Source organism: Lagenorhynchus albirostris, chromosome 3, assembly GCF_949774975.1.
Source record: "Lagenorhynchus albirostris chromosome 3, mLagAlb1.1, whole genome shotgun sequence".
In the NCBI taxonomy this organism is placed as follows: domain Eukaryota; kingdom Metazoa; phylum Chordata; class Mammalia; order Artiodactyla; family Delphinidae; genus Lagenorhynchus; species Lagenorhynchus albirostris.
Genome location: NC_083097.1, coordinates 75387212 through 75405629, shown reverse-complemented (window position 1 = coordinate 75405629; position 18418 = coordinate 75387212). Strand labels below are relative to the sequence as shown.

Sequence of the window (18418 nt, the reverse complement as noted above, 5' to 3'; positions counted from 1 at the left end):
TTGCAAGTATAGCACCTAGGTCTTGTTTTCTTACTGGCTATAAACTGAGGATTATGCCATCTTTTAAAGGCCACCACATTTCCTGGCTCGTTGTCTGCTTCCTCCATCTTCAAAACCAGCAATGGCCTGTCGAGGCCTTCTCACTTTGCATCTTTCTCACATACTGTTCTGTAATGTTTTACTTATAAGTATTTATATGATTAAGTTGGGCCCACTCAGATAATCCAGGGTAATATCCCCATCTTGGGTTCTTAACCTTAATCATATCTGCAAAGTCCCTTTTACCATGTAACATAACATATTAACAGGTTAACAGGAGTTAGGATATAGACATCTTTGGGGAGCCATGTTTCTGCCTAATAAAACCGGTAGTACTAACTGGTACCTGGCTTTGCTGGATCAGTTTTCCTTTTCTGTTTGGAATACCTCTGACTTTTCCCTCTTTGATTCATGGAATACAAAAGAAGTGTTAGGATTCAGCAGAGTCATGATAGTACTATATTAGATATAATACCTATAGGGAAATTATAGGGAAAAGAGAATTCTAGAAATACTGAAAAAAAAGGAAAGTATGCTTACAGAGTATTGCTTTGTAAAATAGAAAGTCCTTGTGTATTTTTGTGTTTATATTAACTATTTCGAATCCTTAGTATTAAAGTCCATAGTTATTCAGTACACAGCAGCAGGAAGTAAACCAGTAAAGAGCCTCTTAATTTAAATTTTTTTTAATTTATTTTAAAATTTATTTATTTATTTTGGGCTGTGTTGGGTCTTTGTTTCTGTGTGAGGGCTTTCTCTGGTTGTGGCAAGTGGGGGCCACTCTTCATCGCGGTGCACGGGCCTCTCACTATTGGGGCCTCTCTTGTTGCGGAGCACAGGCTCCAGACACGCAGTAGTTGTGGCTCACGGGCCCAGTTGCTCCGTGGCATGTGGGATCTTCCCAGACCAGGGCTCGAACCCGTGTCCCCTGCATTAGCAGGCAGACTCTCAACCACTGTGCCACCAGGGAAGCCCAAGAGCCTCTTAATTTAGTATGAAAATATTCCAAGATAGATATTCAGAGCAATAAATTTTAATAATTTATGTGAATTTTGATAATGGACAGCATTGCATCTTAATATGTTATTTCTTTCCTACTTAGATCATCACGAAGTATGTATACGAGCTCCTGGAAAAGGACTGTAATTTGAAAAAAATATCTATTCCAGTAAGTCCAATTTTTAAAAATATTTATAGTTCCAAATAAAATAGTTTTCAATTCAGAAGAAAACTTTTGTTTTAGGTTAACTGTGATAAGTTTAAATGTTAAGATCCTAGTGTTTTGATATTGATAAAGATAATATTAAATTCCTGTCATTATATCTCATCTCATTGTGCACAATAGTTCTTAAAAAGTAATATTCTTCAGTGTAAAGAAAAACTGATTTCCAGTCTTTTTTGAAAATGATGACACAAAAGGACTACCCTTTCCTCTACCTTTTCTCATTTCATTGCTATAATTTATTTTTACGTATTTATTTGAAGTAAACCAGTGTTCCTTTTCTTGCGTTAGACATTCAACATCGCTTTAATTATTTCTTGATTTTTTTTAAATTATATGTTTTATTTCTCTGTTATTTCCTCTGCACATCCCCAGATTTACTCCTGGTGCTTCATGTTTCATAACACTACTCATCTCTTTTTTGGTAGAACACTTTTTTGAAGTTTTGCACATTTTGCCATTTCAGAGTGAAAAAGCTTGAAATTTGTTCTGTGATTCAGCTTCTCAAAAGAACTTTTTTGTTTTTAATGGAAAACATGAAATATTAAGTGTTTAAATGAAGAAATAGTAACCTTATGTGTGTAATGATGGTAGACTAGATGATCTTTAAGGTCCCTGACAACTCTCTGATTTTACAATCTATATGAATCTCCAAGACTTCATGAAAGTAATTTATCTAAGGCACAAAACTTTGAATATTGATAATTTTGTTTACATGAAATTTTAAAGTTCTTTGGGCAGTATTATTCTACTATGAATTGGAGGGTTTGAGGATTTTTTAATGCTATCCATCCTCCCAAATTAATTCCATAGGTTGATTTTTTAAAAAAAGAAATCTATTTTATATTTAATTTTCTATAGGCAATCTCAAGTACTAGGTCACATTGTTAATCATTTATTCATTCATTCAACAAATATTTATTTTAGGGTACCAGGTACTGTTCCAAGTGCTAGTGACATAGCAGTGAATAAAATATTCAGTGTTATTCCACGTAATGACTAGGCCAACTCTTGTTTTTTTGAAACCTTTCCTTCCTTTTGAATTATGTGAAAACCAAGATTTTAGTATCTTTTGGGGAGTGAATATAAAAGTCTTTTTTGGATTCAAATCTCTTTTAGTTTTGACTTTAGGTCTAGTGTCTTACTCTATTAAAACTATATATTGAATTTTGTCTTCTGGAAAGTTAAGGTAGAATTTTGTCACTTTGTCCAGTCTTCTTTTCTTGTTAATTCTATTTCTTTCGAAGTTTCTGAAGAATGATATTTAAAAAGTCTTAGGTTAATTCATTGTTACAGCACAATTAATATTGAGTCCTTTAACTCTGTAATACTTCTAGTTCCATGGAACCTTTAAACTCACTTTAATTCCCTAGATTTCTAGAACAAATTACAAGATAATTGGCCATATCTCTCATGTTATATGATTGCCTTTCATTAATTTTCTTTATAGAAAGCCTGAGATTAGATTTAGAAGGACTTCAATTATTTTCCTCTTTTTTAAATGTAGACTATAAAGTTACACAGAGGGAGCTTTACATTATATGAGACCTATAACAACCTTCATGTCCATTTTTGGTTAGTAAAGATTCCCTAATTTTATAAACATTAAAGAAACAAGAAAATTTTTATTTTAGGAAGTTTATCTCTCCTTAGATTATCACCACATATTTTATATAGTTGTGAATTTTTCTTCCCTAAGTATTAGTTTTCTCCTGAGTTCTCTTAAATCCCAAAGCTAGCAGTGAGAGTGGGTTTTTTTTGTTGTTGTTCAAAGTCATTTTTTTTTTACTACAGGAATACCACCAAACTTTTTTTTCCTGATGATAAACTAAGTTTTATTGTTACAGTTGAAATATTTAACAAGGAAAGAAAAACTTTTTTTTTTTTAAATGACAGCACTTCGTGGAAATCCATGATTTGACAGATCATGATCATGTCTCATGTTTACTTTCCACCTCACATAAATAGGTACAAAATATTCTCCATTTTAGTATCTCACACTTGGGTAGAATACTGGATACATGAATTTAGCTTGACTACAGATTTGCATTCAATTTATTCAATCATATTTAAATAAATATCAAAATTAGTGATTTTCATAAGTATCCCAAAGTGAATTGTTAATTGCTAAAAATTGTTTGGTGCAGTCTCACTGACCAATTGGCCTTTGAGGTTGATTTGTCTCTAACCTGAGGTGGTACACTGGAATGACCTTTATGTGTATTCCTTAATGAAAGCTCATCTTAGTAAATTACCATTGTTTGAAGATAAATGGCCTTGGAACAACCATTTCAAAACTTAAGTTAATGAAGGAAAAATTATTTTATTCATATAGATATTTTTCTATTTTAAATTAGCACTAATTTTACACAGAGTAAATTATAGCCACCAGCTGCAGACTCACAGTTCTGCATTATATTGAGATGAATACGTCAATGACCAGCTTAAATACTGTTCTTATTCCTTAATCATTAATACCATTACATTGTTCATTTTTATTTTTTTTCCTTAAATACTCTGACATTCTGATATTTTCAAATACTCTTAAATACTTTGACATTCTGACATTCTGATACTCTTAAATACTCTGACATTCTGATATTTTCAAAGTCAGCATATCTGGATGTTCAAGTAAAACATTTATTCATTTGTTCATGGCTACCTTGACTTGTAGCCCCTTAAAAAATTCTTGAACAGTGGTATGATATTAAAAAACACATGTTTATCTTCAGAAAATAAGTACTTTTCCAGTTTTAAAGTGATTACTGTGGAATTTAAAGTGCCAACATTCCATTGCTTAAAAAATTGACTCAGGTGCTTGGTAACAGGGGACTTAGTATGATGGAAAAAAGAAACAGTGATCAGCACCTGCTGGAAAGTCTATAGCTAGGGGTTTTTTCATTAAGATAAACAGATGTCCATTTCCATACATTCCAGAATCCATTAAGGCCTCACTGACTTTAAGAGGCTCTTTTATTTGTGCATATTTAGACATACTTTTTGGTAAATGAATGACTGGAAACCTCTGTAGCCTCTTTTTTATTTTTCACTGACAGCTTTGCTTTTTAATTTTTTCTTTTGTTCTTATCACCATTTTCTTTTTTTAAGCCATTTTAACTGAATGATTCATCTGCTTTCATATAATGTTCCTAGGTAAAAGGGAGTTTTTTTTCTCAGAGTTGGCTTTCGTCTGTCTCCCATCCACTTTTCTTCCTCTGTGACTTCAGTCATATCCATTGTCATCATAGTAATTTGTTTATTCTAGACGTCACATACAAGTGAAGCTAATGTGGTAGTGTTATACTTCATACTTCTCTTACTGCATATTTAATTACTACTAATAAAGATACAGATATGCCATTTTAATTCTAAGCATTGTATAGTTCTTTTAAAATTCTTTGTAGTCATGCATTCATTTAATCTTCCATTTGTGCTTTCTGAACCAGGCAAGTATTGTAAGCAGTTAAGAGGATGCATTATTTAGTTAAATGCCTTTTATCTAAAGGAATTCACTAGTGATGCTTGATAAGATTCTTTATTCCAAAAGTTCATTCATTCTTATATAAATGAGTGCCTACAATGTGCCAGCCTTTCTTCTAGGCATTGGGAATGTAGCTGGAGACAAACAAAGGTCCATGCCTTCCTGGACTTACATTCTAGTGGAGGGAGCAGATGGTAAATAATAGAATATTATTAAAAGCATATTAGATTGTGTTATGTGCTATGGAGGAACATAAAACAGAATGGGACTAGGGAATTCTTGGGGAAGTGTTTAAATGGAGTGGTCAGAGAAGGCTTCACTGAGAAGGTGGTATTTTTTTCTTAAGCCCTGTGGCCGTGCTCTTCTTGCTGAAATAATTACCTTTTGTGCCCTGTTTACACAACTGGCTAAGCATCCATTACTGACACCAATCTGATTGTTTTAGAAACAGAGAAATTTAATTTTTTTTGTGTGTCCCAGGAGTAGTGACTGGGAACATTTGGAATCCAAGGCATTTTTTGGTATTGAGTTTTTTTCTTTCTTATTTTGGTAATTTTATGAATCTATATTGTTGATGAAGTGAAGTGCTATTGCATTACCCAGCATGTGGATTGACTTTCTCTATTTGAGGAGGTGTTTATTACCAGCTGTCAAGATTTTAACTTGGCTCTGACCTGGTTGCACAAAGGCTGACATTCCTAGTTACTTGCCACTGCTGATGTGGAATACCACTCAGTGCATGCCATGGCATATGTAATAAGAGGTTGGGAAGTTATCCCTTTCTAAAAGTCTTTTGAATCTTTCAAATCTAAATCATACATCATCTAGTATAAACCTAACTATTAAGTGTAATCAAAATGACTAAGAATATTCACTTTTCATACCATAAATAGCTAGTACATAAAATAAGGTTATCAAAGTATACAAATAATATTCCTTCATAAAATAATTGTTATATAATCCTGTGTTCATACTCTGAATGAAATTTCTAAGTCCATTTACACAGAACAGTTGGTGTTTGAATTTTTAAATAGTTCCCCCTCCTACTGTTGTTAAAAGCTTAGTAGTTTTCCTTGCTAATATATGGTTTTCCAATATGTGTAGTCTCCAGCTGGGTTTTTCTGTTTTTTATTTTAGGTGCAGCATATTTCTATTATAACTTATAGGCTTAATAGCTGTGACCTTGGGCGAGTTATTTAAACTCTCTAGGCCTCAACTTCTTCATCTATAAATGAATATAATAATAGTGCGACCTTAACAGAAATAATACTTTTTAAACATTTAGCATAGTATCTAGATCATAGGAAGCACTTAAAAATTAGTTATTCTTATTTATAATGATAATATAATATTAAATATACAATAATAATGGAGAAAGACATATTTCCATTATTCTTTTTTCATATTTTTATGTTTAAATTACTATCATGTCTTTTTTTGCTCCTCTACCTTATATATAATTATCAATCTCTAATGAAAATTTTATTTTAAAGTTTTTTTACTTCTATAATTCTGTAATAGTCATTCTATAATTTATAGTAACCATTAGTTGTTTTCTCATTTGTGTCTAAACCTGATCAGAAAACATTTATTTATTATTTAATTTTTTTTAATTACAGGTAGATGCCACTGAGAGTGAACCAAAGAGTTTTATCTTTATGAGTGAGGATGCTTTGACAAATCCACAGAAACTGATGGTTTTAATTCATGGTAGTGGTGTTGTGAGGGCAGGTCAGTGGGCTAGAAGGCTTATTATAAATGAAGATCTGGACAGTGGCACACAGATACCTTTTATTAAGAGAGCTATGGATGTAAGTGCAATTTCCTTTATTTTTTTTTTGGCATTTTATAGCTCTGTTTTAGTATGTGTTATAAATTATTTTATCATGTCTTTTAAAAAGTATTTCCTAAACATAGTCTTATCTTTAAATTGTTCTTATTTATTTTATTTGTAGTGAAAGATTATTCTGTATTATTTTGCCTTTACAATAAGAGCAAAAACGCATCTTAAGTATACGAAGATTTAGATAAAATCTTTGAAATGAGTATTTTCAGTTCTAAATTTTTTTATTTCTTATTACATGAAATATCAGTTAAATTATCAAATACTTATCAATATTATTGAAAATACTTCTGAAAAAAATCATGACTGCTTTTGTAAATCTCTGCCTACCTGATTTAGTGAAGTTAGAGACTAAAGGAATTCTGCTACCTTTAAATTAGTATCTTATTCTTTAAAAAAAAAGAGTTGGAATAACTCAGTGTTTTTTTGTCATTAAAAACAAAAAACAACTCTTTAGAGCCCACAAATGTAATGCTTTATGAATAAGACAAAGACATACAAAATGGTAAATTGCAGTATTTACTGAATTACTTTCTTCTTACTTGAATTTCAACTTTTTAGAAATTGGTGTTTTAAAATTGTGTTCAAGGTTTTCTTTCCTGTAGTGGTGAAATTTCTTTTTCTGACCTAGCTTTGTTACATCTTAATATTTGGCGACTTGTTTTACTGTCTTATTCTTAAGTTCTGCAATGAATAGTTAAATTTTGCAAAGTTGGTTTTCTTTCACATATAAGCAGAGATTTTCTTCAGAAAAATAAAGGTAAAGTGACATCTTTACTTATAAAAGGTTAATATAATAACGGAAAGTTATCACGTATGCTTTATAAGAGCTACATTATTACATTTTTGTAATTAAAAGTGGAAAGATATTATTTGATACACTTATGATTGCAAAGGTCAAAGATATGTTTCCTACTTTAACTCTGAAATGATAAGCGTAAAGCTCAGCCCAGCTCCTAAAGAATATTTTGTTAATAGATTTTGAGGCCCTTAAAATGCTGCAAGTAGAATTTCATAGGTGAATTGTGTATTTTTTTTTTCAGTCTTCATGGATGTGCAAAGAACACAAAGACATTACTTTTGATTCGTTGCAAACTTCGATAGTGTGTTTTTTGGTAGAATTTAAGTAACTAAAATAAATTTATTTAAACTGTTTCATATTTCAGGTTATGAATAGTGAAATGAACTTACTCTCTGGCACATTAGTTAGTGGTTAGAACAGATGCTGTTGATGTATTTTAAGAACTTTACATGTGAAATGTGATCACAATTTGGTGAATATTTGAACATACAATTTAGTAAAGAAAATCAGATGTTTGTACAAACACGTGCTTGGTGAGATACTTTATGTAAATTATATTGTCTGTGCTACTAGATCAACTAAGCCTTTCCCATTCTAGAATATTTTATTGTTGTATAGGGTTTTTTGAAGTATAGGGGAGTATAGGGCTATAGAGTATAGAGTATAGGGAAAGCCATCCCAAGTACCTTTGAACAAACTATCTGTTGAGATCCTAAACAAGAGGGAGGAGGTTTATCAGTAACATTAGAATAGTCAGTCATTTTGTCCTTTTAAGTAGGAATAGTGGGGGATAACAGCATTTCATTGCCTTGCCATTTTTGTGCTTTTCTCAGTCAGAGCAGCTCAGGGTTCCTTGAAATAAAGCAGCTGATTTCTAAGTTCCTTAGTATTTAGTGTATGTTGTGTACTTTGAAAAGTTTAGTTTATATACTTTATTCTCAATTTTATGAACTTTATTCTGGTAACTTTCTACATGGTGAACATTTAAAAATGGATATCTCTTTTTAATTCAGATAAAGTGATTTTATTACTTTGGTTTTACTTTTTCATGGTGTTTCTCTGGTAATTCTTCAAGGGCTGCTCTGTGTTTGTGTGTGGCTGGAGGGTGTGGAGACAGGTGGGGGGAAAGGATGGTATTTTAGGAAGCAGGAAGAGGAAGACTAACAGGGAATAAGAAGTTGTCTCATTCTTTTTAATCAGATTACTCCTACATGTTTTTATTTTCTGGACTTTTTTCTAAAATTGTATTTAAAGAAATGTTTCCATAGTTTACAAAGGGCTGGGAGCCACTACTCTGTTTTCCATGGTCTGTCCATTTTCATATCACAACTGCAGTAAATTCTGATATTTTTCAGGCCAGACAAGATTATCTCTACTCAGTGTTGTTAATAATATTTATGCTATATTCCTTGCAGATTTTTAGTATAAGATTAAAGGTCCTAAAATAGGAGTCATATCATGGTAAGGTTAAAACTTTTTTCCAACACTAGAACCCTGCCTCTACTGGGCCGTTTTGTAAAAAAAACAAAACTTGTGTTTGAATCTGTGGAGCCACTTAGGTTGAAGCTGAAGTGAAGATTGGAACCATTCTCACAACAGCACCTGAGATTTATTCCCTGACCCTGGGGCTCCATAGATGACAGTTTAAAAACTACAGATACTCTAATCCTTGCAGTTTAGATACTTAAGAACTTTATTATTAAAAATGTATTAAGATTTCTTGTTGGAGAAATAGTACATATCAGATAAATGCCCACAGTGCTTCTCAGGAGGCCATAGCTAATATTTTCAGTGCTTAACAATCTTAATTGCATAATATATTAATTGGAGTAAGAAACAGTATATCATATAGCCAAGTACTAATTATTCAGTGTCTGATTGTGCAGTTTGAGATTTTCTCATACTTATTTCTTCTTTGATCTTTTCAGGCATTTTAGTTGATCTCTATAAAAAGGACAAGGAAAATAGGTGACAGTTCATTTCATTACTAATTGCAGGGGTGGTACAGGGGTACAAAATTTAAGGGGTCAGTCACTCTCATGATGTGCAGTCCTTGTAGGACCGTGAGAGTGAGTGCCTCCTTAAATTTCGCACTGTAGACATGTCACCGATCTCTCCCTATCCAGGCTTTGACTGATTGAGATGTATATACTGTCAAAAAGTTTCATGGGGAGCAGTTTGGAAGCCCCTGGTCCATGAAGTCAGATTTTTACCATGCATCAGAATCACGTGGAGGGCTTCTTGAAACAGATTGCCCTGTTCAGATCCCAGGTTTTAATTCAGAAGGTCTGGTTGGGGCCTGAGAATTTACATATCTGAGACTATCTCAGGTGATGCCAGTGCTGCTCATTGGGCACCACACTAGAACCACTGGCGTAGGTAATACTTTTTGGATTGGTTGAGAATTTATATATACTTTTCAGGCTTTAGGTGTAATGCATAAGGTGGGACTTGATGGCAACTATATTTAGTGTGACAGAGGATGAGAAGTTCTAGAAAATGTTTTATAATAAAATCAGTGAAGTAAAAGTTTAAATTATAAAGAGTACTCTCAAAGTACAAGTGATTCATATCCAACGTGACTTAAATTTTTTTAATTTTAATAAGTTTTTGAGAATTCTGATAACTTGACTAAGCCTACGTTGTTTTCTAATTTCTCATAGCTGGATTATTCAGAAGAATCTACTATTTCTGTAATTACTTTGCATATAATTTTCATACTGTTATATCTAAGTTTTTTAAATTAATGCTATTTTTATCAATGTAATGTATACAATTTGGGTTCTATAACATGGTGGACTGAGTTAATTAACAGTCACTTGTCCCTCCCACTAAACACCCATAAAAATAATGGAATAAAACATAGCAACAACAAAAATATTAAAGACCTAGTTATGTTCAAAAGATAGAAAAAGAATCTTTAAATTCCTGACTACAAGAAAGAACTTAAAACCCCAGTGGTAAATCCCTGGAGGGTGTGGCAGCCCGAAGGTGATATTTGATGAGGTATAAGACCTAGGCCCCAAGGGGTCCACAGCACAGCTTTGAGCCTGAGAGGCAGGATCTAAAACTAAGACCCTGGAAGCTTCTGCCTTTTTAGTTTTTAGAGGTGCAAAAGTCAGTTTGCCAGAGGTGCCAGGTGGGGTAAATAGCCTCCCCTGAGATATAGAAGCCACAGATCCTAACCCAAAGGTGGATTTAGATTTGCAGTTTGAATTGAGACAACTTATTTAGTGTGGGAATCTCAAGCAGTGTAAATTCATGTAAAAATGGACTTTGGACTGATGAAACTTCTGGGTTACCAAGTGGAAACAAACATAAAAGTGCCAACAGCAACACTTTACAATTCAGGGTAAATCCCTAATGAAGAAGAATTTGTAGTCAGAAACTAAAAATTATTTGAGGAAATGATTCATTACAAAGAAAAGTCAACTCAAGCAAAACTATCAGGCATCGTTGAAGAGAGTTAGTAAATTAAAAGTTAGAATTGGAGAATACAGTATATAGAATATAGCAGAGAAAACCTGAGAAAAAAATTATAATAGATAAAAAGTCATGGAGAATAGAATAAGATCTAATAATCCTCTAATAGATGTTTCAGAAAAGCAATAGAAAAGAATGGGAGAAAAAGCAATATATTAGTGGTAGAGTGTTTATGAGAATAAAGACACAAATCTTTGTAGAAGAAGCATGACATATCTTGAGCAAGACAGATAAATCTACACTTAAAACTTATTAAAATAAAACTGTAGAACATCAGAGGATACAAGCATATAATCTTAAAAATCAAGTAAAAACAAATGACATACATCAAAATAAAGGTTATCCTTTCCTAATCCTTCCTCAGCTGTTAGTTCTGTTCCCTAGATGTAATAACTCTCAATACTTTTTGGTTTTAATTATATTCTCTATATCAACATTTTTTAATTATAGTGCTGTCTCTTGATCTATCAGTCACTTTCTTTTATGGCACATAAGAATCTCTTTCCCATTCCCACAGTTTTTGGATTAATTCAGCAATCAAGCTTTACAGTATTACTACTACTTTAATATTGCTTATGACTGAACCAAGTAGGTACTGTGGTTGCTACTCGTTTCTGCTACAAGTTTATTTTCATAGAATTAATAATTTCCTAACTGTTTTCTGTTTTCTTTGTAATAGTTGTTAATTCTGATTGGCCTTTCTAATTTTTTACATGGTTAAATTTATCAGATAATCTTATGGTTTCATGTTCTTCTGGAGAGCTCTCTTTTGGAACTCTGTGGACTTCTGTCCCAATCTTGACTGGTCACTTTCTAAGCCTGCCTCCCTGTCTCTCTTCCTGGGACTCCACTTAGATTCTCTCTGGTGTTTGACCTCCTGTTTCCTTGACCTAATGACGGTAGCTTTTTGGATATATGTTCTCATTTTGTTGGAATCATCAAAGAGGGAATACGAGATCAATTTTTGAAACCTAGTATTTATGAAAAATACCTTTATTTTACTTGCTCACTTTATTTTCATAATTCATCTAGTCATAGAATTCCAATCTGAATATCATTTTCATTCTGAAATTTGAAGGTTTTGTTTCATTGTTGTTTACTTGTAGTGTTTTAATTGAGAAGTCCAGTACCATTCTGATCTTGAATCCTTTTGTTTCCCTCCACGGAAGCTTCTTTTCCTTCTCCCTGGTTTTAAGAAATTGAATCATACTGCTTTTGAGAAGGTTTCTTGGTGTGGGTTTTTTTGATTCATTGTGTTGGGGATGTGGTGATTCCTTTCATTCTGTACTGCACATTCATGATTCTCAATTCTGAGAATATTTTGTTGTGTTGTTTCTTGATAATTTTAATCTCTTTTTCTGGAATTTTCATTTGGTTTTGGAGTTCTGGACTGAGCCTCTAATTGTCTTATCTAATTGACTATACTTTCTCTCTTATTTTCCATCTATTTTTGCTCTAGTTTCTGGGAGGTTACCTACTTTTTCTTTTAGCCCTGTAGAATTTTTAAAGTTCTTTCATCATATTTTGTTATGGAGCTCTCTCTTTATTCATTTTGCAGACTTCTGCACAGTACACCTGATTTGAGCTCTGTGTCTCTCTCTTCCCCTTTCCTGATCTGATGTCCTTCTAGTCCTTCTCTGGATAAATTTCTCTAATGGAAAAACCACTGATCTCTGACAGGGTTGGCTGTGCAATGTGAGATTTTGACCTGTGTTTTGGTTTTCAGGTTTTGGTTTTTTGGTTTGTTTGGCTTCGGGGGGATGGGTAACTGCATCTTATGTGAACTTACAACTACTGCCTCTGTTTTTAGACTCAAGCCCTACCTCTACTTTCCAAGAAAACTGGCACCCCGAATTTTGAGTTTCTCTGAAATTCTGTGGGTGGGTTGGCTTGCTTCTAGTTATTATTTATCTCCAGAGGCTTAAGTTAGAATTTCCTCTGTAATACCAAACAAATTTCATCAGCTTACTGTCTTCCCATTAGTTTCGTCCTGATGGGTTAATACCGCCCCTACTATAAAATATATTTTTATTTAATTTTTAAATGGCAATATATTCACATGGTTCAAGAATCAAATAATATATGAAAGTGTACAGTGAAAAGTAAACCATCCATATTTTTTAAAACTAATATTTTAGTGTGATTTGTGGAAGGAGTAGAGATAATCAAAAGAATTCAGTATAGCATTTTAATTACGTTTTTTAATGTGGTTATTCCAATGATAGGTAGTCCCTTTACAACTCATATCTTTTTTTTTTTTTTTTTTTTAATTTTTGGCTGCATTGGGTCTTCGTTGCTGTGCGTGGGCTTCCTCTGGTTGCGGCGAGCGGGAGATACTCTTCGTTGCGGTGCACATGCTTCTCATTGCAGTGGCTTCTCTTGTTGTGGAGCACAGACTCTAGTTGTGCAGGCTTCAGTAGTTGTGGCACGAGGGCTCAGTAGTTGTGGTCTGCAGGCTCTAGAGCGCAGGCTCAGTAGCTGTGGTACACAGGCTTAGTTGCTCCGCGGCATGTGGGATCTTCCCGGACTAGGGCTCAAACCTGTGTCCCCTGCATTGACAGGCGGATTCTCAACCACTGCACCACCAGGGAAGTCTGCAACTCATATCTTTTTAAAACAAATAACATTAAAGTAATTTTCTATATAACAAAATGCTTTGTAAACCTCAGGAGATGACGTCCTTACGTAGCAATATTCGTCAAAGTAGAATATTTTAGGATTTTCTTTTAGAAATCGCTATGATTATAAGATGACTAAATTGAAGACTACATAAACTGTTGCTTGACTGATATGAACCACATACTTTGAAAGCTGATTTAGAGCTTTTTAGTTTTTAAATCATTTGCTTCCCTTTTAATAAGCAGTAACTTAGCTTTTCTATTCTGGCTGTTGACTTTTTGATTTCTCCTTTCTTAACTCCATTTTGGGTCCCCTCCCCCCATTTTGACAGACACATTTGTTAAGCTGATTGATTACAGTTTTAGGATTTTTTTCCACAGATGTACATGGAGCCATTATAGATGGTTATCTAAAATAGGATATGATTTTTCCCAGTGATTTGAGTAATAAATTTTTGGTAATACCTCCTAACTACTGCCTTCAGTTCCTAGTCTTCCAACTAAGTACTGCAAGATCTTGCTATTTCTTTTTTTAAATTTATTTGTTTTATTTATTTATTTTTGTCTCTGTTGCATCTTCGTTGCTGTGCTCAGGCTTTCTCTAGTTGCAGTGAGAGGGGGCTACTCTTAGTTGAAGTGAGCAGGCTTCTCATTGCTGTGACTTCTCTTGTTGCGGAGCACGAGCTCTAGGCGTGTGGGCTTCAGTAGTTATGGCACACGGGCTCTAGAGCACAGGCTCAGTAGTTGTGGTGCACGGGCTTAGTTGCTCTGCGTCATGTGGGATCTTCCCGGACCAGGTCTCAAACCCATGTCCCCTGCATTGGCAGGCAGATTCTTAACCACTGCACCACCAGGGAAGCCCCGATCTTGCTATTTTAACATAAGTATTTGACAGAGTTGGTGACACGGAAATTTTAAGAGGATTCTAGTGGGCATTGACAGTTAGTAGATAGTAGTCAGAAGTCCTGTATCAATATAGGACATGGTTTTTATTTTTAACAGTAGCAGTACCATGTAGCAGTTTATAAGTAGAATGTAGTTTCGCAGGGGATGTATGTTTAAGTTCTCAGAGACCTCAAAAACATGATAATTGCTTGGACCTTTTAGATATACTTTTGTTGAAATGATTCATAGACTTTTGTGCTTCTTTAAAATATAGTCATTCAGAGTGTTGGGAATTAAAGAAATGGTTATTAAAACAAGGTGCCAGTTTTCAACATATAAGATTGGCAGATAAATTGGTAAATTATCATACAATAAATTGTATGATAATACCAAGTTTAGATATTGGTCAGAATGTAAATTAAAGCAATAAGATGGCAGTTTGGGTTATATCTCCCCAAATTAAATATGTGTGTTAATGTTTGACCCTAAATTCCATTTGTAGGAATTTACACTAGAGCAGTAAACAAAGTATACAGAGTATATGTACAAGGATGCTAATCACAGCAGTCTGTAATAACATGAAAACTTCTAACTACCTAAATATCCAATTTGGGGAATATTTATTAAATGATGGTATATTCTTATCATGGAAGACTATGTAATTATTAAGAAGAATGAGTTATATGTGTGTATATGTGTTCATTCATATGAAATGATGTCTAAGAGTTTTCCATTGAAAACATAAGAATGAGACTATTTGTTAAAATGTACACTTACATGTATATACATACACCTACATGCATACATCGATGTACATTGATGTTCCTGGAAGTCTATGCAAGAAACCATGAGGTTTCTTCTTTTATCATTCATTTTCAATTTTCCTATTCAATTCTTTTTTTTTTGCCTTGAGCAATTATTACTTTTATAATTTTAAAAAGATATTATTTTATTATTAAAATTTTTTAAAGAAAATATTCATGAATATACTATTATAGTTATTCATTTAACCATTTCTAAAAGAGTTTAAATGTTTGATTATAAAACTACAAGAAACTTTAAATAATTATTGATTTTTTTTCCCCTTAAAGACTGGCTGAATTTAGATCACTATAACTTACATTTCAAACCTTTTAAAAGTAAATGCTTTTTTTTTCTATTTGAAATGTGGACTACTAAACTATAGGTTGAAACCAAAAGCACTAATTCCAAATTTTAAAAGTAAACTTTGAGAGAAACATAAAGGAATCAAAGAAAATATAAGCTCTTACATTATAGTCTTCATAAAAGATTGCTCAAGTCAAGAATTCTAGAAAAGGTTAACAGCTTAGCACATTACTGAACTGACAAGGTATATGAGGCCACCACACCAGCCCCCATGCCAGCAAAAGAAAACAACGAAATGACAGCTCTAGTGTTTGGAGAGAGGTTGTTAACGACAGCTTATTCCTTCATGATTTCAACTCTTGACAGAAGACAGGTCTGCTCATTGCATCATGGCAGATATATCATTACCTTCTGGCCCTGTCATGAGTGAATTGAGGGAGAAAAAAACGACGTTCGGTTTTAAAAATCCAATTACCTTCTTGAATTTTGGTCACCGTTTCTGAGATAGATGTGAATAAGCCATTCTGTGATGATAGCTCTTTGAATCTAGATTGTTCTCTAGTACTGAACTAATTAACTAATTAAGCATATACTTAAGCTTTTTCTATAGTCAAGTGGAAAGCTAACTATGACAGCATAGAGTACCTTGATATTCTGACATCATCCCAAGAAAGATATTGCAAGGCCCCTCATGTCTTATTTCTGGTCCTCTACCCTGTGTTTATTCCTGACTTCAAATAACTTTTAAAGTAGACCTAGGCCTTTTCATTAAGTGCAAGAGAAAAAAATACTGGATTTTAAAACAATTAGGTACATTTTTACATGAAAAAATATTGTTTATAATCAGAATTTGGTTATAAAATGGTCTGTTTCTCAATTACATGCATATTTGAATTCTTCTGTCTTTTTTCTTGGCTACCTAAGAAGTGACTCTGGAGACTTAGAAAGAGAAAGAGAGAGTGTGATTTTGACAGTATGCTGAAAGCCTTGGGGTTTATGTATGATAAGAATTTCAGTGGAGGCTGAGATGAGTTTAAATGCACAGAAGGCAAACATAAAAATCTTGTTTAATTTCTGTCATGTTGTTCCCTTTTGAGTCACTCTGATATCTTTTTCAAATCTGCTTTACTCTTGAGCTTTGTGCTACTATATCCATGATCTGTATTCCCCCCCCCCACTTCTATTTCATTTTAACTGCTGATCCGTTTTCTGTGGTTCTTCCTTTAATATCAGCGGAAGCGGTTTGAATTGCTGAATCAAAGCTATTTTGGGAGTGAGAGAGTGTGTAAGATTGTGCAGGGTGAGATTCTCTGGGGTAGAAGGTAACACCTCCTGCAGTTATAATCAATGCTCTGGACACTTTCAAAGACTGGAGAAGCTATGACTTGCTCCAGGGTTAAACTTCTAAAATAACTTCCCTAGAGAAAAATGTCATCAATAAAATGGACTAATTAGTTGACAATTCTTGAGTACCCTAGGTTTAACAAGAAAAGATTAAAGAGAGGTCAGCTTTGCGTTTCTCACTGTACTTTTGGTTTCTTTTGGTTTTTAGCCTTTATACTTTTGTTTATCTTGAACATCATTTAAAAAAATTACTTCCAGTATTTATCAGTTTGTCCCCTAAGTTATTTTATTTTGAGAACTGAAATGGAAAATGTCACCCTTTAGTAGTAGGAAATAGTCTAAACTTTTACTTGAAATAATCGAGGCAGGAAATTATGAAAGGTAGGTAATTTGTGAAAGTATAGTTTGCACTTTTAGTCTAAGTCACCAAGCTTTAAACTGAATGTACTATATTTAAATAATCGCTAAAGTATTTTAAAGAAAATAATGTTAAGCGAATTTAAGGGTAAAAAATTATTAGTTTCCAGGGGACTAGTTGAGTAGCATTTCATGTGTGACGTTATTTGTTGGTGATTTTTTTTAACTGTTTACATGATGTAAATAAAAGGCATATTTAAAAATATTAATTCCTAGATAAATTGCCTATTTCAATATGATATTAGAAATTCTAACTAATGCCTAATTGAGTTAAAGATTTAATGTGAAAAGACACCTCTATTAACTACCTGCTTTTTATTTGTAATATAACTTCCTAAATTAAGCTGGATTTCAGTAGTAACTCTGAATAGTAACAGGCTAGTATTTTAACTTTTTTTTTTTTTTAAAGCATAGGATATATAGTTTTTTGTTTTCCTGGACATAAAACAAATCACCACTTAAAAATTGCAGTTGTAAGAATTAGGTGGAGTATCTTTGCATGCTTTGTATATTTAGAATCATGTACTTCTATATTTAAACTTTTAAAATAAACTTGTATCAGTTTACTCCAAATGTAAATATAATCAGTAACTCCATACTGTCAAGTATGCAATCAGATGTAACAATCTTAGGACCTATGTTGTTGCTTTGTGTTTATAATCCTTATTGAAAAGGAGATTGTACCTTGTTTATGAAATGGATATACAAGGATGAGTATACCTCATGAAGCTTGAAGGCTATGGAAGAAGGCTTGAAGTAGTAGTAATAAAAAATTAAAAGCACCAATAGTATTGTGTTAGGTATACATTCTACAATTTAAAAAAACCCAAAAAACTGATATATGGGAGTGGGAGTTCCCTGGTGGCATAGTGGTGAGGATTCTGGGCTTTCACTGCCCTGGCCTGGGTTCAATCCCTGGTCGGGGAACTGAGATCCTGCAAGCTGCACAGCGTGGCTAAACAACAAAAGAAAACAAAACAAAAAACGGATACAGTTTCAGGGTCATGCACATTTGATTTTTATATGATCATAAGATTTAAGTCAATTTAGGTTATGAATGCCATATAGAAATGATATAGCATAGCAAACTTTTTTTTAACATCTTTATTGGAGTATAATTGCTTTACAATGGTGTGTTAGTTTCTGCTGTTATCGCAAAATGAATCAGCTATACGTC

At 33.2% G+C, this 18418-nt stretch overlaps 1 protein-coding gene across 6 annotated transcripts in view; it reads left to right on the top strand.

The window, feature by feature from the left end:
- Positions 1–18418, top strand: part of ARB2A (ARB2 cotranscriptional regulator A) — a 428163-nt gene that overhangs the window by 103827 nt on the left and 305918 nt on the right. For all 6 annotated transcript variants that reach the window (XM_060143277.1, XM_060143278.1, XM_060143273.1 and 3 more), the window contains 2 exons: positions 1142–1207; positions 6362–6553. In XM_060143277.1, the coding sequence (XP_059999260.1) occupies positions 1142–1207; positions 6362–6553 (258 nt within the window). The remainder of the gene's footprint in view (positions 1–1141; positions 1208–6361; positions 6554–18418) is intronic.